Raw genomic sequence first — 23,849 nt, forward strand, 5'->3', positions numbered from 1 at the left:
AAGCAGATTACCTTACAGTTGCATATGGTGAAGAGTGTGCAGGGCTTTGTGAGTGTTTTCTCTTTGAAGATGGACTGTGATTCAGCAAGGCACAGACATTTTCACGTATTTCTTTCCTGTAGTGAAAGCATCATTTTCCAGCAATGCAGGGCTTTCACAGTATTTCAGTATAGGAATCGGTTCTTTCTACCAATTCCATATGAAGTTACTGTTGAAACAAAACACCTTACTATTCAGATGGCCCTTCAGTTTCTGCTCTGTGCGTATCGCTGAGAAGTTGAGATGTAAGCTGTGTAGGTTGACAATGCTGCTATTTTTGCACTGGTGTCTAAACCGTATTGCACCTACCATGCTACCCTAAGATTACCTCCCGGGTGCCTTTCACACACATACAGCTCTTGTTTGGTCAACAAACTTCAGCACAGTTGCAGTTTCTTTGGTATGTGTAATGAATAATGCAGTAGAAGAATAAGAGCACTGTGCTATATTTAGCGTTCATTAATGTACATGCTCCCCCTAATCCTTTTAAAAATACGTTCTTGCAGCATATTTGTACTCTTGTCTGAGCGTATTACAGTAGTTTTGATTTCAATGATCCTTTGTGGCAAGAAACGAAATGAGCAGTAGGGTGTTTGTGTGCTGTGAAAGCTTCCTTTTGGTTGTTCGTTCTGCCTGGCTTCTCTGAGGGTAAGGGAACAAGGCCTACATCTAGCAGCTGTCTTGCTGCTGCTTCCCTTAGCACTGGTTTCGTGGATCTGGCTCTTGGAAACAGATTTCTGAGAAGTGTGCATTTTCAAGTGTGTTCCCAAGTATCTAAACAATCTATCCTGTCTATGAATTCCCCCTGTCCCCCTTCTTAATTTTAATGCCCAGTTGTCTGTTTAATATTTTGTTGCCAGTAATATTACATTCATGTAGGGTGAAAGGGTGGTCCACCACAGGGTGGACCACAGGATGTGCCATGTAATGTATTTGGGCTTGTATCCATTAAACCCAATGTACTATGAAGCATCCAAGCGCATTTAATGGGATGGTGCAGGAAGATAAATGCTTGGTATGTGGTAGCTGATGGGAAGGGGAGGGAAAGGAAGCGCTTTTCCTATCAGCTGAAGTGATGGGCAGTGAAGTTGACATTGTCATCACTTGCTCAGAGTTAACATCCCACTGAGGATAACATGCAGTGCAGAAGCTGGCACATCTGAATCATCGTTTAAGGCGGCAAACAGAAAGAGGGAAGACGATGATAATTAAACTTGATTGATACCTGGAAACTGGAGACAAAGCCCTCAGGCCCAGAGCTTGTTGGTGTTAGGCTTGTGTCATTTTTAGGCTTATGTTATGACTCCTCATGCAGACATCAGAAATACATGAAGCAATCTGTGTGTTGTGTCCCTTCTGCTTAATAGAGGTGCTAAGAAGAGAGTGTTCATTCTGCATTTTCTGAGATGATCCTACAGTGCTTATTGTATGACCCAGTGTAACCAGTGGTGTACTGTGTAATATCTAAGTTTTCATATGCCCACATTCTTTTTGCAAAACCATAAAGAGATGTTTGTATTTATACATTGCATAGATTCTGATGTTGCTGTCTGCTCTGTTTTTACTACATGTGAAATACAGAGGAAAATTGATAAAACTGTTATATAATTCTAAAGCCTGTAATTATATTGCAAATCTGGTAACTATAGAGCCTGTGCTGGTAAAGGGCTGTGGATGCTGCCCTAGACCAGCTGGATTATTTGTTCCCAGGTGTGTTGCAGTGCACTCTCATTACATTTACCTTACTTTGCAAATGAGTAAACAAGCTTATTAAGCTGCAAGAAATGGATTAAGAGAATTAGCAGGCTTTGGGACACCACCCTGGTGTTATAATATTGATATATAACAAGACTGTTATAGGAATGTGCCACAGGTGTTAAGATCTTGAACACCTTCTTTTTGATGAACTAGATTTAATTACATTTTTAGTTTGTATTATTTCATCATGTTATCTGCTTTACTCTTCATGGCTGAATATATTCAGTCTACTTCCTGTCCCTTCTTCCCCTCCCTCTCTTTGCATATTGACTTCATGCAAGTTGGCAGTAAATATATTAGCTCATAATATCCTGTAATAAAAACATTTTCTTATGTAAATGCATGTATTGCATATTAGGAAGATTATTGCTATGCTGTTTCAACCTGTGTTATACTGAACAGATTATGAGAAATTTCAGAAGTGTCAAGAACAGAAACAGAAATGTCAGCTTTCTTAAATGTTCCAAAGAAAGCAATGTATCTGTGTGAGAAAGTGAATTCTTGATATGCGTTTATGATGGTAAACAGTTGTTGAGAACAAGTTGCATTATTTGTTATTGATTGTTTAATCTTTTTTCTTTTTCCAGTTGTCCGTATTTATCAGAGAAGATTACACCTGCTATACCTGCAATTGGTGGGATTCTTTTCTTTTTCGTGATGGGGACCCTGCTGCGTACTAGTTTCAGTGATCCTGGTGTCCTCCCACGCGCAACACCAGATGAAGCAGCAGATCTAGAGAGACAAATAGGTAACAATGAAGGTCTGTTGTCTCTTCGCTTTCCTCCCGAGGGTGTATGTGCTGTGTGAAGGTAGCGTGCTGCTCTCCTCCTGGGAAGAGTTACTCCTATCTTGCCACAGTAATCATCCTGGAGTTGCTATGTCTGATGACACTGCAGTGATTCCTGTGGAAAGATGGTTGATCAGCTCTTAACTAAGAAAGGCAGTAAACAAGATACTGAAACTGGAGAGTGATAGTTCTTACTGTAAATACTTTTCAGCAGGTATGGTGGAAGTTTCCCTGTAATGCACAAGTGAATACTTTTTAAAGTGTTTTTGGCAAGCCAGCTGATACTGCAAAGGTTGTGAAGTTGTGCATCTTTTAAAGTAATGTACCCTCAGAGCTTAACAGAATTTAATTACGTTGTTATTTATATTGTGAAAGGGTCAGATAAGTCTCTGTATTAATATACAGTGTTATAGTTGATATAATCTTGGGAAGGTTGTACTTCAGTATCTGTGTAAAGCCTGCACAATTAAAGGACAGTGAACTAGATTTTGATAAGCCTCATTTATCAAGAGAATTGACAACTAAATTCTAGTTGTGGAATTCCTACAGGTACACTTAATAGCATGAATATGCTACCTAGATAAGAAAACACAGGCTAAGTTTGCAGAGCTGCTTCACAGAACAGTTTGCTTATTTTTGTAGTAGACTACTGAAGGTTACTAATGGCTACTATATCTCCTTTGAAATGGTAGCCATTGGAAATCATGCGATCTGAAGTCATTTCAGAGGAACTCTTACTCATAATTAAAATGACAGGTAACCGGGGTATGCAAGCACAGGACTACCACCTGTGGGGTCCCTGATACAGTATTTAGTGCTATCTTAGACTTCGTATACCATGGCAAATAACTGAAGGCAGTAAAAGCAAAAGAGTGGACTAAGTCTGTTGCAGACAATCCTACATCTATAGTGTGTATGAATTTGAGAGGTTTGCTTTCAGACAAGGTTTTGTCTCATTCTCTAGACTAATTGTCCTCCACAACACACTGGTGAAAATGTGTGAGGGGCAAAGTCATTGGTTTGGACGTGTATCATGATTTGGCATAGAGCTCATCTGGTGTATATGTGTAGCAGAAGTTCTGGTTTTGTTTTCTCAGAAATCAAACATGGTTTGTACACACCAAAATCACACTGAACCATGCTGGTAAGTGAGGAATGACAAGGGAACTCATGTCAACACAGCAAATGTTCACATCAGCATGGCATTAGTTTCCTTAGACTCAGCTGATAAGAGTGCGGGCATGATATAGGCATCCTGAAGCTATGCATTCCACTTAAGAATGTTACCTTTGTTATGGATTATTTTAAAAAGTAGAATTTCAAAATAAAGTGATGAATTTATTGGTGGTTGCTACAGTGAGATCATTTACTTTCACCAGATTTGGAAGGTCCTGAACTCAGCTGTTACAGTCCACTAATCCATAGGATAGAAAGGGGTTTGTATAATAAACAGCATTTTGTGTACTTCAATGAAGTGAAACCAATGCTTTTGCAACATACTAGGTACAGCAGCTATTTTTTACTTGCTCCTTGTATTCTATGTGTAGGTTTGAGGCTTTTGGGGGGTTGAACTTCGTGAGAAGAAATGTTTCCCCTATGGGTTTGCGAAGTCTGATGTGCAGTTCACCAATTTTTTTAGATCCATATAGCTTTTTAAAACAGAGTGTTCTGTTGGCATTCATATTTCAGTAAGACAACCTGTATTGTTTTTATTCATTGCTTGGAGTAATTGTGCAGAACCCAGAGCCAGCTGACATTGCCATGACAGGAAGAAAGTGATATCTAGCCAGATGGAGAAGAATTTGTGCCTACTCTAATGTGAGGTCATTGTAAGGAAAAGTCGGAGCGTAGCTGTGTGTGAAGAATTTGGTATTTGGTGAGGAAAGTTATCTTAACTCTGGTTAAAGTAAGAATAACCCTTCTGTTGCTTACCCTTCTGAGAAGCGTGTGCTGTGTAAAATAAAATGGTCCAGAGTTTAGAAGAGAAAGGCAGGTTTGGTGCTTTGAATTGAGCCACCTACACTGATGACTGAGAGTTCAGCTATAGAAAATCATAGCTGTAATTCTTTAAACTGTTTCAAAACTAATGAAATAAAATTCTCCCAGTCAACAGGTTTTTACACCTTCATTTGAGAGGAATAGAGAGGAGAGTAAGAAAAGCTGGAAAGAACAGTGGTATCCATTTAGGCACTGTCACTTCCTAAGGTGCTTTTCCTTTTCTGTGTCTTTCTTTGAATTTCTTGAAACGGTTAAGGAAGATGAAATTAAAATCCATTAATGAAGGTGCTACTGAAATTTACTCTCTGATTATCTACCTGCAATAATAATGATGGTGCAGATGAGGAAAAAAAAATGTTCTGAACAAAAACTTGTATAGCCTGTTCATTTTATGTAAAGCAGCCAGGCTTTCTCATGGAAATGCACCTTTTCTGTAATTACATATAAAGGTAATAATGATAGTGGTCTGTTAAAAGAGATTGCAAGCAAGCTGTTGAAGTGTAGCTATTAGCATTTAGCTATCTTGCTGTGACAGGTATTTTTCACTACTATATCCAGCTACTTGGTGAAATGCAGGGGCATTCTGGAGCTCATGTTTTAAATATGCTTTTATTAAGGGATTGCCCCAATTTAAGCACAGCAAATGAATTCTTCAGGTTTTATATCCAGTATTCATATATGTAATACTTAATTGAATCTATGGCTTTGAAACAGCTGTGGTGTAATAGTCACTTTAGGGTTTTTATGATGTGCAATTTAATTCTCTGTTTTTGTAGAGCAGCAGGAATATAAACAGGCTTATGAATACCGACTGGGTGTGTTCTTGTCCCCGTTTGAAGGATCAGGTATTTTGAATGCTTGCTAGTTGGCACAGAAAGTGTCTTAGATGCATTGTTTTCTTAATCCACTGGTTATAAAGATGCAAAAAAGAATCCAAAAGGAGGAGATACATGTTCTTTGAATAGTAAAACCCTGGAGAGATAAGGCAGAAGGCAGCACTGTAACAATGTGCTTCTTGTTATGAGGGCCTTGACACAGAAACAAGTTACCACAGGTTGTTCCAAGAAGTGCTTTGGCTGGCTGGGAGAGTTGGTTGGTGTCCCTGTGCTCCAGATGAAGGAAAGCGGTGACCGCACCCAGGATTTTTTATTCAGATACTGTGCAAACAAAACCCTAGCTTTTCTATCACACAGGCAAATAGAGCAGCTAGTTGCTACTGCTCCGGGCGTTATTCAAACTCGGAAGATTCCTGGAGATCTCCATTGCTTCAGGGTTTGATTTAAATTTGGTTCCTTACAACAGCGTTCCTAGCTATTGATAGCTTTTGTTTCCTTTGGGCTTTATTCACATACTTTCACTGGTCTCTGTTTACGGAGTTCCCCCAGACACAGGGCTGGGATTGTTTCCCAGATAATTATAAAAGTTTAATTTATGACTTTCTTTTATTCTGGAGGGCAGTGAGGGAAGGAGCTTCTTAGCATTCCTCTAGTTTAGAGGGCTGGCACCTTCCCATCCTAAATTGTTTCCTGTGCTGCTGACAACTTTAACGGTTTCAGAAATTCGCTATAAAAATGTTGATTCCTGTTACTCATTGAAAAAGCTTCTGTGTGAACTTAATATGGGTGCAACACTACAGTAAGGCACAGTAGCTGCCTCCAGTCACAACAGTGCATTTAACATGTAAAAGTTTAAAACTTTTAAAGACTGTTTTAACTTACTTGAACCTAAAAAAAAACCATCATACACATACGTGTATTTCGTGGTTGTTCAGAAAAGGTCTGTAGTATGTCTGTGAGGGCCTTTTACTTCCAGACCTTTGCTCCTGGCATCCACCATCAGGTGTCAGCTGCTGGGTGGGGGGAGCTGTGCTCATTCCCAGTGTTGGCAGAGAACACCTGCACAGACTGGCAGGGACTATGGGGCTGAACTGGGGAAGCTTGCGACCTGCAGCAACTTGCTCGTCTGTCTCAGCACGGTGTTTTTGTGGGTTTTATGTATGTGCTTGTCAAAATGAAAAGCGAAGAGTGAATTTTTCCGGGCTGGATTGGACATGTATGTTGGAGAGCAGCGGTGGCTGGTTCTAACAGGCTTTAGTAAAAATAGAGATCCAAAACAATGTCATGGAATTAATTATTATATTTACAAAAGATATTCTTGATGGGTTCAAATTCAGGTTGGACAGATGATCTCTAGCCCACTTACCTTAATATCATTTGGGGAGTACTTGACTTATAAGCAATGTTTATTAATAATTTTTATTTCTTTCTGTAATTTCCTTCAGTCTGCAGGGCTATTAAAATAACTGATAAGCGATTCCTTCATGGCACGATCTATGCCTTGACAGTAGGGTAGGCTGAGGGCGTGCTTTACCAGTGGGTTTTGGTTCCTGTTTGTGGAGCATCCCATGCTTTCTGGTGCTGAGCCCTTTTCGTAGCTCTCTTCTGCCTCTTATTCCTGCTGCATCTGTTAGGCACATACAACCTGAGATCTGCTCTCTTTCTTCTATTTCTGCTCAGCCCTGCTTCCATGACTCGCCTCCTCTTTCGTGTTGAGGTAGTGAGAAGCAGAGCCAGGTTCCTTGCCCCAGGTGCTCACTGGCAGCAGTCTCCAGTGAACCCACTTCTCACCGAATGTGGCATCCTTGGCTTCTCTGGAGTGGTGGAGTACTTCTGTGCTCTACAGTAAAGAAATATGAAAGTTAACTCTGTAGCTTGTAACAAGCTGCTGCTGCAGATATATGAATTACGACCCTCCTTGTGCCCCGTCTGCCAAGATTTGTACAGAAAAAGTTGTGTGCCAAGCTCAAAGGCTTCAGCCTGTGCCATGTTTCAGCTCCTTTCTTAAAAGTCTCTATGACAGCGGTATTAACGTGTTTGCTGTTCATCTGAGTTTCTGAAGTTGTTGAATCATCTAACTCAAGCATCTGCAAACTTCACAATAAAAAACATACCTTAGAGTACAAAAACTTACCAAGTCTTTTGTTGTTGATGTTAAATGTTTAAAAATACAGAAAAATATAATGAAGTATTCATTTGATAGCTTTTCCTAATCAGTGTTGCTGTCTAGTTTCATTTAAGCTCTCTCATGGAATCTTTTTCCTAGAATAAGGTCCCAGCTTTAATCCAAAATACAGGAAGCAGTTCCTGTTCAGATAATTGTTTATTTCCCCTGTGTTCAAAGACACATTCGTCTATGTCAGGAAACAGATCATTTCAAATAAGCAGCTGACAATAATAATTTCTGCCTCACAGAAAGTGACTGTCAGATACAGAGATTTAGATAGCAAAATGAAAAGTATAAATTTGGTGAATTTTTTTTCTAGCATCCAGGATAATATTAAAAAGTTGATTAGGGGACTCAAAATGTTTCCGTGTAAGGGTGTTTCAGAACTTGCTTTTAAATTTGCTTTAAAAAAATATGGTAGCACAAAACTTGCTTCACAGGCACAGACCACTGAGCTGATCAAAAACATGGTCTTTTCTTTAGCAGTAAAACTGGTGGTCTTCCAAAAAGGGCCAACAGAGTCTTGAAATGAGGAGCTATACTGACAGCAAGTGTGGAGTCTGGGGCTCAAGTTCCAAACATGAGGGCTTATGGCAAATCTTATGGAGAAGAATGAGTTTGATAATTTTAATGAATCCTTCTGTGAAAGGAATTGCATAAAATTAAGAATATCCCCAAAGTGAAAAAGAGCTCTGTTATTGAAAAATATTTTCATAACTATTATATTGATATATTATTTTAAATGCAAACCAGCAAGCTATGCTCATATAGAGAGACGGGTTGGGAAGAGTAGCCAGAGGCCATTCTGGCTGTACTACTGTTATCTTCTACAATATTTGTATTTATTTGCATTGGATGAGTGATGCAGATAAAGAGATGGCCAAAATAGTACAAAAAGTACTTATATCAGAAATGGAGACAATTTCAAAGATGAGTCAAAAGAGGTGGCACGAGCCTGTAGTAAAAGTGTCAGAAAGTCAAAAGTAGGGAAAGAAATGTTTGTTAAAACTAGCTAGGAACATTAGAAGATGACAGGATGGGCTCTGTTAGAGGAAGAAAGAAGCTGAATGCATGCTAAATAATTTGGAAATGAGAGATTACCAGAGGGGAATCTGAAGTATTCAACACTGCTTTGATCTCAGGAGAGAAACTGCACAGCCTGCTGATAGGAAATGCAGGTCAGTGAGGAAAATAGTAGTTAAGAGGGTTTAAAAAAAAAAAAAGGCAAAACAAACTATCTACTATGCTGTATGTATATCTGCCTATTAGATATTCTACTATATGGGTATCTGTTATACTTCTGGAAACTATTTAATCTCTGGAAAGACAGGGTAAACTGAAATGATAAAGCTCTAAGAATTGGGGCTGCAGTGGGGTTGTGGCCATTTAAGGCTTGAAATGAGCAGCATAGTATTTCAGGAAAAGTCAATTGTAACTGAAACAATGCCCTTCGTTGAGGGAGTAACTGTCTTAGTGGAAAAGAAGAAGCAGATAAGCTAAATTTTGACTGTAACAGAGCTCTTGATATGGTCCTGCATAGGATTTTTTCCATGCAGATTTTGGAAATAAGGTCTAGATGAAGTTACAACAAAGTCAGTGAGCACCTTTCCAAAAATATACTCTCAGTGGCAAACAGTAAGTGATAAAGTATGATCTTGCAGAGACTGATTATGGGCTCAAGAAAAAGGGAATATGCTTGACTCTGAAGATGATGCTGGGCTGGGGGGATTTGCAAGTGATTGATTGATTTATTTTTTATACTCTAAATAGTCTTAGCAAATGTAACAAACAAGTAAAAAATGTATGATTAGAAATGCAAATGAAATACAAAAAGGATTCTAGCTAGTGAATGGTAGAGTAAAAGGAGACTTGAGTTTTATCCACAAACAGATTGTGATTCCATGATAAAAAGGGAAAGTTGTTTGGTGATGCATAAGAAGAATAATCATATATAAACCAGGAGAGGTACCATTCTGCACTACTTAGTCATAATGAAGGCTCAGTTCATTGTCCATTTTTTTTACGCGATGTGTAGATGCTCAAGAGGAAGACAGCAAGAAAGAGAAACAAAGAAAACATGACCTATAAGGAAATATTTAAGAATTTTGTATTTGTTTGGCCTAGGAGTGGAAAGAAGCATAGGTCTTAAAACAGTGTATATTTTTCTCATAATATAGAACAAAAGCAACTAGGTCCATGAGATTTGTATAATGCAAAATCAGTGGAGATGATGTAGTTATTTACTATCAAAGTGCCATAATCTTAGTCAAATGCAGCAGGACCTATTATTTTTTTTTTTTCCAAATGAGAAACTAAACTTGTTTACGTAGTATTTTTACTTAATTATAATTTTCATGAAAAAAACTTTCTTGGTGTTGCCTTGGAAAAGAAAACAATTGTGTTTTTTTCATGGTGTATATAAGCATGGGTTCTGTGATCCCATAACATACTGTATTGAGAAGGGCTGTTGTATCTATGGGAACATGAAACCAGGAGCAGCCCTACATGACCAGATCAGTAGTCCATCTAGCCTGATGTCTGATTTGTGATAGTGACAAGTGACATGAACTGAATGAATTGAGGAGCCCTGCTGTACCCTCTTTGCTCCCCATAACCTACAGCTTAGGGACTTCTAAAGTTAAGGGTTGTATATATTTTTTTATTTTATTTTTTAATAGGGTTTTGTTCTTTATTAATTTGTCTTTTTTTTTTTTTCTGAAGTTGATGAAACTTGGAATGCTATTTAGATTTTGAGTTTGCAAGTTAGACAAGAAGTACTGCTGCTTCTTTTTAAGTGCTGCCTGATTATTTCATTTGACACCAAGTAATTCTTTTCCTGACGTTGAACAGTTGCTCCTGTGCTTTTTCTTTTTCTATTTTACATCTTCAATCAGTCATCTCTTCTCAAGCCTGAGAGTGCATTATTTGTGTAATCTTCTCTGGTACGAAAACTGTTCCACACATTTGATCTTCTTTTCCAATTTTGCTGTTTTAGTTCAATTGCTTCTATATCACTTAAGCTGCAGGGAGCAGGATTCTGTAAGTCTTCGGTATAAAGAACCATTGTGCATTAGTATAACACCAGCCCATCGTATTTTCTACCTTTCATTGCTTTTTAACCATACTTGAGCATTGAGCAGCTTTTCTGTTGTAATGGCCACAGTAGTTCCAAGATACATTTTTATAGCGTAATAAATAGATTTGTTTAGTCCTGTGTGCATTACATTGCATTATCAACACTGAATTTCACAAATCTTTATCACTTGGAATTTCATAACCTCTTTGCAGTCATAATTTTTGTCATTTGTGATTCATTTAGTGTGGAGTAGTCTTCAAAAATTGAAAAAAAAAAATGTTTCTAAGATAATATACTTCTAAATATGAAGGTGTGAAAGAATAACCAAACCCGTCAGAATGGGTTTTACGGATGGGAAATCATTTGTACACTTGATGCATGTAAGATTTAACAATTCTTCTACTATATTTGTATTTATTTGCATCAGATGAGTGACGCAGATAAATAAAAAGATTGCCACTTTGATTTTTCCTTCCTTTCTTTCCTTAAAAAAGCCCATATATAATAAGAAATACTTGGGAATTTTCTTCAGGGTAACTGTCTTTAACTTATGTGTATCCTCACAATTTATTCTGTAGAAGCAGTTTGGTTTCTGCTCGCTTTCTTTCTTGTCCTTCCAAAAGTCCCGAACTCAGTATGTTAGCTACATCAGCATGCCATCTCTGAGGGTTCCTTTTGTTTTGTCTCTCTCATTTTCATTGATGCTTAAGACTGCATTTGAGACTTCTCCGCAGTTCCCCCTCCTGTCTTTCATTTGTTTTGAAATGCACAGTCTGATTTCCTTAGAGCCTTGTAAAATTAAATCTGTGTGGCCACCACAACATAGGCATTTCAGAGAATTGCACAATAGCCTAAAGAAATACTGCTTATGAGTGCAACTTGCTTATGTTTTCCCCTTTCTCCCAAGATGGGATACCAGCTTAACTGTCATGCCTGATATTGCATGCTTTAAACAACATTCATAAAATAAATCTAATAAAACTACACTGTACATTAAGCAAGGCTTTCAGAACGCTCTTGGACTCAATGCTTCTTTCCCTCAGCAAATCACTGAAGATCACGTTTACTTCTGGGAGTGAGAATACATTTCACATAATTTTAGACCTAAAGAAGATGATGCAGTGCAGCTCTTCAGAAAACAACGTGTAGCGTTTTCCAAAGTCAAGGCAGTAAGTCTTTTATCTAAAGTCGGGAGCAGTACTTGGTCAGTATTTCTTGTTGCCTATCAGATGAAGAATTATGTGAAGAATGCAGTTAGCAGCTGCTAGTGGCTGTCTAAGCCAGGTTCCCAGTATTGTTTGTCCCTGAGATTACTGTCTGGAAACAGACAAATGTTATTTCAGTTCTTTTCACTTTATAAAATGACTCTTCCTCTTGAACCTCCAATTGTTGAGTATGTAGCTTAAATTCAACAGAGAATGTTCAACATGGTTCAACACAAAGACATTTCTTAGAGGAATTTTATATTTTTGCAGATTTTTGATTTGTTGTTGTTCTTCAGATGTTGTAGGTCATACACAAAGTTTTCTCATTGCCTTCTGTTTTCCTCAGTAGGAAACATAACAAATATTCATAGATACTCATTTTTCTAATGATTAAAGATTGAAATTGTCACTTTACAGTTGACAGTAAACCTTGCATTGGTACGTTTGTATCAAGAAAATGTGGAGAGACCTTTTAAAGCATGAGTGTATGTTCCTAAGATCTTAGGAAAATTGACCAAAATAGCAAATGTTTGAGTGGAAGGATCCTGTATGTATACAAAATTCCAGCTTCTGTCTCTCATCTAAACAGCACCTCACATTAGTAATTAGTATTATAAATTGAGAGAAGTACGTGGAGTATGTTATATATTAGAAGGTTTTGGGACTGCTGTCTCCATTAAATACATGAAGCAAGTTTCTTGCAGCAGTTCTGGTACCTTGGTCTTACAAAGATATGGATCGTGTCCTTTGTGTGTGTGTGTTGTGTTTTTTTTTCCCTAAAATAAAAATGATGGAGCCCCATTTAGTGCATCAACGTTTAATGCTGCTAGATAAGTTTTATAAATTTTTTCACAGCAAAGTACCATGGAGGATGGAAGGCAATTCCATTAGTGGGAGAATTTTACCCTTCTTGTAAAATAGCTTGCCTAACTGCATCAGTAGTGGATTGGAAGAGAAAAATGTAAAAAGCAGTGGTCAAATGGAGGTTTATTTGGGGAAGGTGATTCTGTGAAGGTTAATCTCATTATACATTAAAGGGACCACATATATTAAAAGATTTGCCTGTGTTAGAACACAAGTATGAGCAGTCCAACTGAAGATTAATTGCAGTCTGAAAATCATTGTGAGACGAGGACAGGGCATGTTTTGCACACGCAGGGTAGATAAATCTGATTAAATCCAAACACATTTGACTTTGCCTGGTTGTTGTTTCCAGAAAAAAAAAAAAAAAAAAAAAAGTTAATAAACAGAATGACTGAGTCTTTCAGGTTTGATTGTGCAATTTAGGATCATGGGGAAAATTCTGACTCCATGGAAAATCAGCAAGACTGTTTTCATTAATTTAATTTGCATCAGCTTTTGCACTTGGATTTTCAGATTAATTTGCCTCAGTTAGAGAGCTGGGATTGGCTGTCTCTGTGAACTTGAACTTCATGGCACAGGTTAGGAAGGAAATCCTCTTAGAAAACCAGCATTGTAAGTGTAACAGGCTGGCCAGTAGTCTCCCTTTTTGCACCAGAGGAAAGGAAAGTTGCCTTTGAGATTCTGCCAGAGCACATTTTAAAATAAAGTAAATACAGGGGACTTTCTGAACTTCTGAAAGTTGTGTGTTTTTTTTTTGTTTGTTTGTTTTGGTTTGGTTTGGTTTTTTTCAGTTGCTGTGGATTTTTTATGAATAAATGATTCATGAGGGGGAAAAAGCGAATTCACCTAGACTGTGATTTGAAAGTCATTTCCAAGTAACATTCTCTGAGAGAAAAAAAAAGAAAGTTAGTGTTATTTCACAAAATTCAGTGCATTAGGATTTCTAAACAGTATTGAAAGCTGCAATTGTATACCTCAGTTTGACTCTAAGTATCAAATGGAAAACATTGCTTTATCAATGAACTAGTAGTCATGAACATGTTTGGATGAAAACTAAACTAGGGCTAATGACCTACATTTGTGTTCACATCTTAGTAGTCTGTCTTGACCCTTATTGTCAGAAATGAACATAACCCTGTGTTTTATAAGGTCCATGGATTTATATAAAGACTAAGGGTATTACAAGCCTCCGTACGATGATATCACTGAAGGTATGGCACATGGAAGCATATTTATCTTTTACAGTGATAGCAACTAAAATCAGCAATAGAGGATTTTCATAACCATGACTTTTGACAGTTTTCTCCCCTAAAAAGCATGATATTGTCTCATGTGGACTACTACTCCTCCTACAAGTTATTTCCCCATTTCACAAAGCATATAACTTGTTCTACAGAGAAAAAATGTTCTCTGTAAGTATGTAAGATTTTCTTTAAACATAACTCCACAATTATAAGAAATTCTTCCCTGTTTTCCCTGCGTCTCTGCAAAGCTTTATACAGTATAAGTGCACTTATGCTACACCCTCAGAAGAATGACTTTTCAGCTTAGTTTTGAATAAGAAAACAAAAACAAAAACAAAAAGTTACTTGACTCAAACCAATGTGTAATAAGGGCAACAATATGCACGCAAAAAATGGTTCTCGGTGTAACCTGAAGAAATTAAATTACTCCTACTGACCTAATCAAATTCACGCATCTGCGTAGAGTGCTTTAAAATCAGTCATTTAACTACATTTCTTTTAAGCAGCAGAAGCATGAAAAAACTAGGAAACTTAAGATAATGTCCATATTGCACATCAAACAGCTTTTATTGTAGAAATACGCTTTGACATACAGCCACACTAGTAGCTTACAGTACAATACTTATTAAATCATAAATACTATGGCAAGTAGTTCTGGCCTCGAGGTCAAAATCAGTATTATCGATTGCTGGGGCAGCCACACAGCAACCTCTGCTTCCACGTGCAGATCATAGGGCCTGGCTCAGCATCCCAGCAACAGAGCAGGGACTGGGTCAGATCCAACAGGCTCCGCACACCTCAGCAGGGTCTCAGCAGCTGTTTCTTCAGTACCCACCACTTCTTTCCCCTCAGGAATGCTTCATATCCTGGTTCCCATATGTGCAGCTATTGCTTCCTTCCATCCACCTTCTCCAAGAAAGTTTTCTGAAGTGCAGTTCTTTCAGTGGTCAAATTCACAGTGGCATCCCACAGATGCTCCTACTGATGCATGCTTGGTGAGTGGGTGAGCAGGCTGGGACACGTTAAAGCAACTGTGCAGGTGACCCTGACTTTGCAATGCAGTTTCAGTCACGTACTGGAAAATAATTATCTTTGTTTTCCTATTGGTTTTACTGATCTTCCTGTCAGAAAGGAAAAATTGTTTTGTTGCTTCTGTGGTCTATTGATTGTGATTGTACGAGAACGGGTGTGTGAAAAGTACTGTTTGTACATGTTCACCTGTCACAGTACATAGCTCAGCTTGGGAGCATTTAAAGGACAGAACTAAACTTTGATGTAGCCTAATCAGTCCTTTAGTTACTGGAAAAACGAATGCTGAAGCTCTAAAATCAAAAAGAAAGCCCAAACCCCACCACTTTTACCCCATGAGCTGGTTGGAAATTATTTTGGGGGAGGAGGGGAGGGAGAAAAAAAAAATTCAAATTTTATAAAAGTAAAATTGAGGGGTAGATTTTAAATGTCAGAAAAGCAGGATCTGTAAATGTGCTCCATTGTATCAGTGTTTGAGATGTTAAAATGATTATTGGTTGGTCTTACTTATACCATATGCCTAGATCTGGTGACAGTGCTGCTGATGCTTAAGTAAATGCGTAGATGCTGTACCAGGTTGGGCCTACAACCTCTGTTATTTCCCCTTTCAGGATTAAAAAGTTAGGTTTTTTTTATTATTATTTAAAGTAATTCCTGTTTAAAAGGTAACTTTTCTTATTTTGAAGAACAGCACCTGTCAAGAAAAGACTAATTACCAAGTTCCCACCAAAATTAAGGAATTTAATGAGAGAACTTGTCCAGAGGATGTTCTTGAAATTGCCATCTGAAATGTTTTCCTTTCTTGCTGGTCAGTCCACTCTCATTTTCAGAGATGAGTATCTTCCTTGGAGCAAATTTATCTTTCAAGGTCAAGCTAAATAAAGTATTTTGGAAAAACATCTGTTTTCAACCATCCTGTACCAATAGCCATAGTTGTCTGTAATGTATTCTTCATGAACTACTAGGGGATATGACAGCACAGAAATTTGGTGATCTAGGTAGCTTTCAGCTTTTGAGACTTGGATTTGAGTATTTCTTTTTTTCTCTTTAATTCAAATTAGTTGGTTATGGATGCTGTTTGTGATCATCTCTTTGCTATCTGTACAAGTTCTTATTTTAGGAGAATGAGAAGGAAAAAAAAATGTAGTTTAAGTCTATTAATATGGAGTTCATATAAATTTGAGACTTGCTACAGATTGCCATCAAGGCTGATTATGTGTATACAGCATAGTTTGTGTGCAAAACTTAATGTGTTGCATTTCCATGTTTAGATATTGCAAATGGCTCCAGTTCAGGAGGATACCGCCCCCCTCCCAGAACAAAAGAAGTGATCATCAATGGACAGACAGTGAAACTAAAATACTGTTTTACTTGCAAGATTTTCCGCCCACCTCGTGCCTCACATTGCAGCCTTTGTGATAACTGCGTAGGTGAGTAAAAAAAAAAAAAAAAAAAAAAAAGCTATGGCATATGTTCGATTTAGTTGCTTATATGTTTTTGAATACTTTTGATATTAGAGAGAAAAGAAGCGATCTGAGTTAGTGACAAAATTACTCATGAGGTCACTTGCTGTGTTCAGCCTTTTTCCTACAAACTCTGCTAAACGTTAAGAGCTTGAGAGGAGGCAGAGGAGGAGGAGAACTTTCCAGTGTAGGGGGATTTGAGTTTTGCATGAGTCTCAGGATTGTTTCCTTCCCTAAACTAAATTGCAGACAAGGAGCTGCTTCTCCCTTTAATTTACGACCAATTCTGCAAGGCATAGTTCAAATGGCTAGGGTTGCACTCTGACCAGAACACACACCATAGGTAATTCCTACCTTTGAACAGTTTTAAAACTAGGAATTTTGAAGTCAGAATCCGTATGAAATTACTGGATGAGCATGCTATTTAGAAGCTAAATAGATGATGGCAGGACCTAAGGATATTTTGTAATGATAGGGGCTTTTTCTCCTTCTGAACATCTCGTCTTTTTCATGACTGTTGCTTTGGAGGGCATGCAAGGTGATTAAGATATGCTTGTATTTAAAAGCAAACTTTAAAAAAAAAAAAAAAAAAAAAAAAAAAAGAACCACCAATCAAATCTGAGTAGTTTTCTAGTTAATTAGATCCCATTTAGAGTTTAGTGCAGCTGATTAGCACGCCGTTGAGCCTGGATCTTATGCATTCAAGAAAATAATGTAGCAAGATGTCTCCAGCTGAGAGATGTAATTGCAGCATTCAGCAGTGATATTTTTAGATATAAAGCAGTCACTGGAAGAATCACAGTTTCGTATGTAGATGATATTCATGGAGTGAGTACGCTTACATGAGAGCGAGATGTGTAGCCTTTTGGCCTTGTGCCATCAGTTGGTATCTGTAGATGGTTCCCTCGGTAAATAAGTGTTGCTGCTGTTAGAGTTTTCTAAGTGTTGTAAAAGCTGTTGGACGTGGCAAGGAGGAATGTTTATGAATTGCAGTTGACAACTCTTCAGGAAAGTATCGTATCAGATTTGTAACCTGGATATTATAGTGGGGTGGTATTGCTCAAAAAAACCTGACAACATGAAAATGCAGCTGTTGGCCAGTGCAGTAAATAAATACTATTGTCCTCATCAAGAGAATCCATCATAAATAAGAGCAACCCTCCCATGCATACCTATTTTAAGATAACGTTTTGGCTATCTTAATAAACAAACAACGACTTTCTCTACAGGTTATGTGCAATCTGATTGTGTCCTTTTGATATTAAATTTTGTAGTCTAAGAAATAATTGGTGATGGAGGAGGGGAAAACCAACTTAAAACAGTTTCTGTCTTCTGATTTTATCTGTATCGAAGCAACAGCTGTGAATTTGTATGAATATATATATCAGAAAAGAGGCTGAGCCAAGTGACTCATATAAGTGATAACTGTATCCAACAGGATTAGATTTTTCTACTCGTAAAATAGGTGAGATGATTGCAATTTGTTCTTACACAAGATTTAAAGCTTTTTTGATTTAAAAAACATTTGATTTAAAGCTTTTTTTTTTTTTTAATAATTCATTTATTTGAATGAATTTCCTGTGTTTTTTCTCATCAGCTTTTATAATGGGAATTATGATAAACTGTGACTTTTCAGGGTATATTACATAGTACTCATTTCCTGTCTAGGTGAAGGCATTTGTCATACAAGTGTTCATGTGCATTTAATGCAATAAGTGAAATCTATAAGTATTTGTAACCAATTTTCTATGAAAAATGGATGTCAACAGAATTGGATTACTCACATACTTTGAAAGACTTAACTATGCAAGAGTGTACAGTTACTCAGAATATGTGTTATGAGGTTTGCTTCCATTCTTAAGAGTCAGCGTTGTCTATATGATAATGCTTTTATTTAATTTTAGTTTAACCAATAGGTTTGAGTGTTCTTGTGTCACTATAATTTGCTCGTTCCTTAATTAAACTAGTGCAAAAATACTCCTGCTTCACACATCTACGGATACTTGAGTAACTTATGTTTGCAACCCACTACCAATATGCTTACGCATTCATTTTTACCTTCTTGTTAGTTCCTGACGCTTTTTGCTGCATAATAATTAACTACAGAGAGTATGTGATAAAGGAATGGAGTCTTTCTTCAAACCAGCACTGATTACACTATAAAAAACAACTTACTACCTTTCCCTAAAGGTGTTTTATGATACTGGACAATTTAATGCAGTGTGACAGAAAGGTTCTTTCATTCGGTGTTTTCTGTTGATGGTTTTTCCTGTAAGGAATCCTTAGAAGTGTTTTTAACATGTCAGTACCTGCAGAAACTAATTCATGTTTTCCCCCCATTATTAGCAGTACTACCTTTCCAGTAAGCCTATCCGTTACTTCTTGGCACTGTTTCTGATTTTCATTTTATCACTCATTTTTATATGTAACCATGTAGTTTGTTTACACAAAAATAATGGATTTGAAAAAACTACCTAATTAGAATTGCACTTACAGTAGCAATTTCAAACTCCTTTAGCTTTACCATGTTTTCATAGTAGTATCCAGAAAAATACAGATTTTCATACAAATGCAGTTTGTTGCGTTTGTATGTGATGCCTTCAAAATATTGGTCAGTTTCCCTCACACAAACATCATGGATGTATTCCTGACTAATTTTTTTTTAACTTCCTTTATGAGTGGCAGCTGGAAGTTAGCCCCTCAAGGGCTTTCTGTGTACAATACATTGCTTAAAAATTATACACAAATTTAAAATAATGTACATATAAGCACAAGAGCTAAAGGAGAAAAAAAAAGGAATAATCTCAACTTCTCAGTTTGGGCTAGTTATTGCTGAGTTTTGACAGCTGAATGTTGATGCTTTATCCGATGCTATTAAAAAGCCAGTTGTTAGGTTTGCTTCTGAAATTACTTTTTCTTTATATTTATGGTCATTTCAACGTCAACTTTCTTTTTTGATAAATAATTTTAGATTTCTAAGATTTTATTTTTATAATAAAAGCTGAACAAGAGGCAGTTGATTGTTTCCAAACTATTTCCCCAAGTATAGTATGGAATGACTAAGCAAAACCAGTGACTGATGATTAGCCAAGCAGTAAATCAACTTAGTCCAAAAACTAGATGTCTAAAACTTTCTTTGTATTCATGTGCCACAGTTTTGCCTATCGAGCAAAGTAACTGGCTTAGACCAAGGCAAAAATCCAGTATGTTAGAAGACAAGAACCACCATTTATATTCCTAAAAGAGAATTTGTCCTTATTTATTTATTCCTTAAAAAAAAAAAATAATAATAATAAATGTATGTCATATATTTGTGTGTGATTCATGGATAAAGATAGCTTCTCTTGTCAGGTTCCACTGTGTTTCTTTCAGCGCAAGTGACTTTTTCCGGAAATGATTGAAAGCTCAAATTTTTGAAGATGGCTTCTCTTTGAAATGTTTTCCTTAGGATTACTAAGAAATCAGTTTGATTTTTCAGAGATCCATTATGAGCATGAGAATGGCATGCTAAGCTAGACCAAAGGTTTCAGTTGGTGCAGCAGCCTGTTTCCTGCCATGGCCAGAGTGGATCCCCAGGGAAGAAGAGAAGAGGGCAAGCATGCAGTGATACTTCCTGCAGAATATTCTCACGCTTTCGGAAATTTTCAAAATAGGCTTTCCTGAGCATTTGAGGGTTAACACTTTGTTTTCCGTAGCTCTTGATGGATTTGAGGTAGCCCTCTTCAAAAATCCTATCAATGGTTCTGTTTTCTATAGGAAATAGGATTCTTCTTACTTGTAAGTTTGGTTGCTTTTCTAAAGATCCTAAACATGAAAACAAGTGTCAAGATTTTATTAGGCTGGCAGGGATCTGGGTTGTTTTTTCCAGTTTTTATGTTCTTACAGTTGAAGAAATTGGGTGTTATGTAAAGACTTAAAGGTGAGTCTAGAAAATCTAAGTCTTTGAGCTTAGTTTCTTTTCTCCTTTGATTCCTTTAACCATATATTATACAGTTAGCAAAAAGTATTAATTATTTTATATCCAACTGTAAAATTATGTATGCTACTTTCTGGGGGTGTTGATGAAAAGGAAATATTGTTTTATTAGCTTGGGTTTCTCTTAGAAGCTAGATATTACAGTGGGGAGCATGCCAGGGAAAAAAAGAAGCTAGATCCTTGGGAGAAGGGAGAAACAAAGTCAAACTTTTTTTACTTGAGGTCAAAATATAATAAAACTGCTGGTCCTTTGATAATCAAAACCATATTTGAATATATGAGGATATACGTCAATGGTAAATTATCCTTTTTAACCCAATCTTGGAAAGCTAAAAGTGAGTTGTATTACTAAGGTCCTTAAACATACAAAGGAGTATTTGATTAAAAACTAGTAAAATATAGTACAAGTTGGTCTAGGACATTGAGGATATTTTAGTGGTTTTGTTGATCAGAATCAATGAGCTGTTGAGGAAGACAAAGCATTGGATTACATAAGCAAGAGCAAATGGTTTCTGTGTAAAAAACAAAACCAGAAAACATGCTATATTAGAAGCAGATAGACACCCCCTTTCTGGTTAAATCATCACTTCCCTAAAGCATTTTGACTAGGCAGTTGTAGCCATAATCTTGTTTCTGATCCTGGCTGGATTACATAGATGTATTGTTTTGAAAATACTGTGTGTCATGTACAGAGCAGTATGCCAAACAGCAGATTCTGGATAAAAATCACTGTTCTAAAAAATAGCTTCCATAGTCAAGCATCAGTGTTGTAATTTTTTTTCTTAAGATGGGGAATTATTGATTAAAATGTACATAACATCTAACATGTGATGCAAGACATAGTCAGAATTACCAGGGGGGTCTGGGAGCAGCTCTTCCCAGACATCGTTCCAGACACCACCATGCCTGGAAAACACTAGTTTCTTCAAAAGCAGGCTGAGGGGTGGCATTGGAAGGTTTTGGTTTTTTATAACACTGACGCTGTGTCTGTGAGTAATTTGCCCAAGCTTTCCTGGTCCTTTATAACCAATGTACGTTCACTTGATGTCAGGGCTTCATTTTGCTTGGGTTTAATTCCATTCTGTAGCACTCTTCCTTCATTCCCTTATTATCTCTTCTTTTGCTGTCAAAGCCTTTTCATGACCTTTGCCTATTTCTTTTCTTACATTTCCTGGGTTTAGATAAAGCTATGAAGTACTGATATGAAAAAGTGTAATTTTCACTTCATTATGGGGCCTGATTTTTTGAACCCGTTAAGCCTTAGTTCCAGGTCTTGAAAAGTGACTCTTTAGCTCAACTGTTAAAACTACAAGGTTAGCTGCTATGTCCTTTTTTCCTTTTTCTCCCCCTCTTTAGTTTTCTCTCCAGTTTTCACAGGTGAGAATTCACTTTGTCTCCTTTTGTTGAAGGTGTGCTACCGTTTTGGGCACCAAAGAGGCTGCCAGATGGAGCACACAGCAGTATTTCCAGACATTGTATATTATTTGTTTATGAGTGTGCCATCTATATACCAGATGTAATTTCGAGTTCAGGGAGCATGGTATGTGTGTCAAAGAGATTGCTTTATTTATTTTAAGTTTAGGCCAAAGCACTGGGCAGAAAGTCTCTTTAAAACCAGGGGATAGTGTCTAAGGTTACTTTAGAGAAATATATTATAGCTAAGGTGTTAGTCTGCATATGGACAAAAGAGCAGAGATTATCAAAATCCCTGAGTATGTGAATGATGCTGTAAATCTCAGAAGTCAGAGTAGAGACTTCTAAGAGGGGAAAAAAAAAAAAAAAGAGAGAAAGAGAGATATCTAGGAGAAAATACAAAAGAATATTATTAAAACTGAAATAAATAACCAATATTTACATTGGTGCAATAACATTTTAAAAGATGGTTAAGGAATTAGAAGGCAATGGTAGAAATGTGTAATTAAAAAAAAATGTTTTACAGTAGAATAAAAGAGGAATAAAGCCATGAACTTTTAGAGGTTGATGCATGGATACCGCACTTACCTTAGGAATGAGTTGGGGTTTTTTTGAACTCTCCTCCTTCATGATTTGTGTGTGTCTGGCAATTTTATGGCTCCTGATTTGTTATATTTATGTGTAATTTACCATATTTACAAAAGCATGTATACAAGGAGAAGATGGTTAAGCAGTGAGGTCCTTTGCTGTGCACTCTTATTCTGAACTGCTGCTGCTGACTTTGAAAATGTCACCATCAGTGTGCTTGCAGTCAACAGGATTTATTGTTAATTAGTCAACATTGATTATTGGAGGTAACAGTGAAGTGAGCTATGTGACAGTATAGTTTAATTACTATGAGCATGCTAAGGCAATGTTTGGATGTTTTCCTAATAAATCATTATTTTTTATTAACAAAATTAAGCATGTTTATTTTCTTTTTGTGAGTAACATTAGTCTGCCACTATTGAAGTTGATTAGAGTGGAAAAACTTGGCATTGCAAATGATTTTCTTAAATGTCCACCCAAATAGCTTAGATTTCTGGGGTAGTGCTTACACAGTTGTAAAATGTGCTGAGTATCCCTTGCGTTTGCATTTCTGAATGACTTTTTGGTATAAATATCCATGCACATTATTAATTTATTTCATTAATTAAGGAGGCCTATTTTCCACAATGTTACATTGCTGTTTCACTTTGTAGAGACCAGTCTACTGTCTAGAAAGTAATCTGGAGTAAACCTTTGGTGTGTATCTCCTTAGTGTAAACTTGAGGCCTGGAGGTTCCCTCTGTTCCATTTTGCTTTCTTGGGGTGTTTTGGTTGGGGATCAGAATACAAAAGTACTAAAGCTTGGTGGTTTAAGGGACCTATTGTGCATTGTCCCTAACAGATGTTCTAAAATAACATCAGCATGCATATGAATGTAACTTGCAATCAGTCTTCTGTTATTCACTTCAGTTGAAATTGGATTAGAAATTTATGTTGAAATAACAGCAAAGGCATTGTTAGGAGAATGGCAGTCTCACAGGTGAATGTTGTACATATTAAGTGATGCAAAATGCTTTTTCCAGTTGATGGCAGGTCCCATCAGTCTTTTTAATATGAATAATTTTCTTATGAGTAAGGACTTCTAAGTCAATGGAACGAAACAGCTGATCTAAGGATAGTTTTTATGAATATATGTATCTTGTATCCATTCTATAAAGAATGGATACAAGACTTTTTATTAGCTATGTTAAACTGACTGTAAAGGCTTTAATGCCATGGTTGTATTTGTTTTTGTGCATGTGTACATAATTCAGGTTGCTGGGATTGGATTACTGTATCTTAGAAGGAAAAACACTTTTTGTAATTTAAAAAAAAAAAAAACAAAAACAAAAACAAAAAAATAATTTGTGTTCCTTAGCATTTCAAGAGCAACCAAATTCTGAAAATAGCCTTTGTCATACAAAATAC

At 36.9% G+C, this 23,849-nt stretch overlaps 1 protein-coding gene across 5 annotated transcripts in view; it reads left to right on the forward strand.

The window, feature by feature from the left end:
• ZDHHC14 (zinc finger DHHC-type palmitoyltransferase 14) overlaps positions 1 to 23,849 on the forward strand; it is a 107,336-nt gene that overhangs the window by 54,538 nt on the left and 28,949 nt on the right. For 3 of the 5 annotated variants that reach the window (XR_011094973.1, XM_068677182.1, XM_068677184.1), the window contains exons 2-3: positions 2,385 to 2,557; positions 16,275 to 16,433. Coding sequence is in view for 4 of the 5 variants with exons in the window: in XM_068677182.1 (XP_068533283.1) it covers positions 2,385 to 2,557; positions 16,275 to 16,433 (332 nt within the window). In the remaining variant the exon portion in view is untranslated. The remainder of the gene's footprint in view (positions 1 to 2,384; positions 2,558 to 16,274; positions 16,434 to 23,849) is intronic. The other 2 variants (XM_068677183.1, XM_068677185.1) reach the window with 1 other exon arrangement.

The sequence above is a fragment of the Anas acuta genome, chromosome 3 (assembly GCF_963932015.1).
Source record: "Anas acuta chromosome 3, bAnaAcu1.1, whole genome shotgun sequence".
Lineage (NCBI taxonomy): Eukaryota > Metazoa > Chordata > Aves > Anseriformes > Anatidae > Anas > Anas acuta.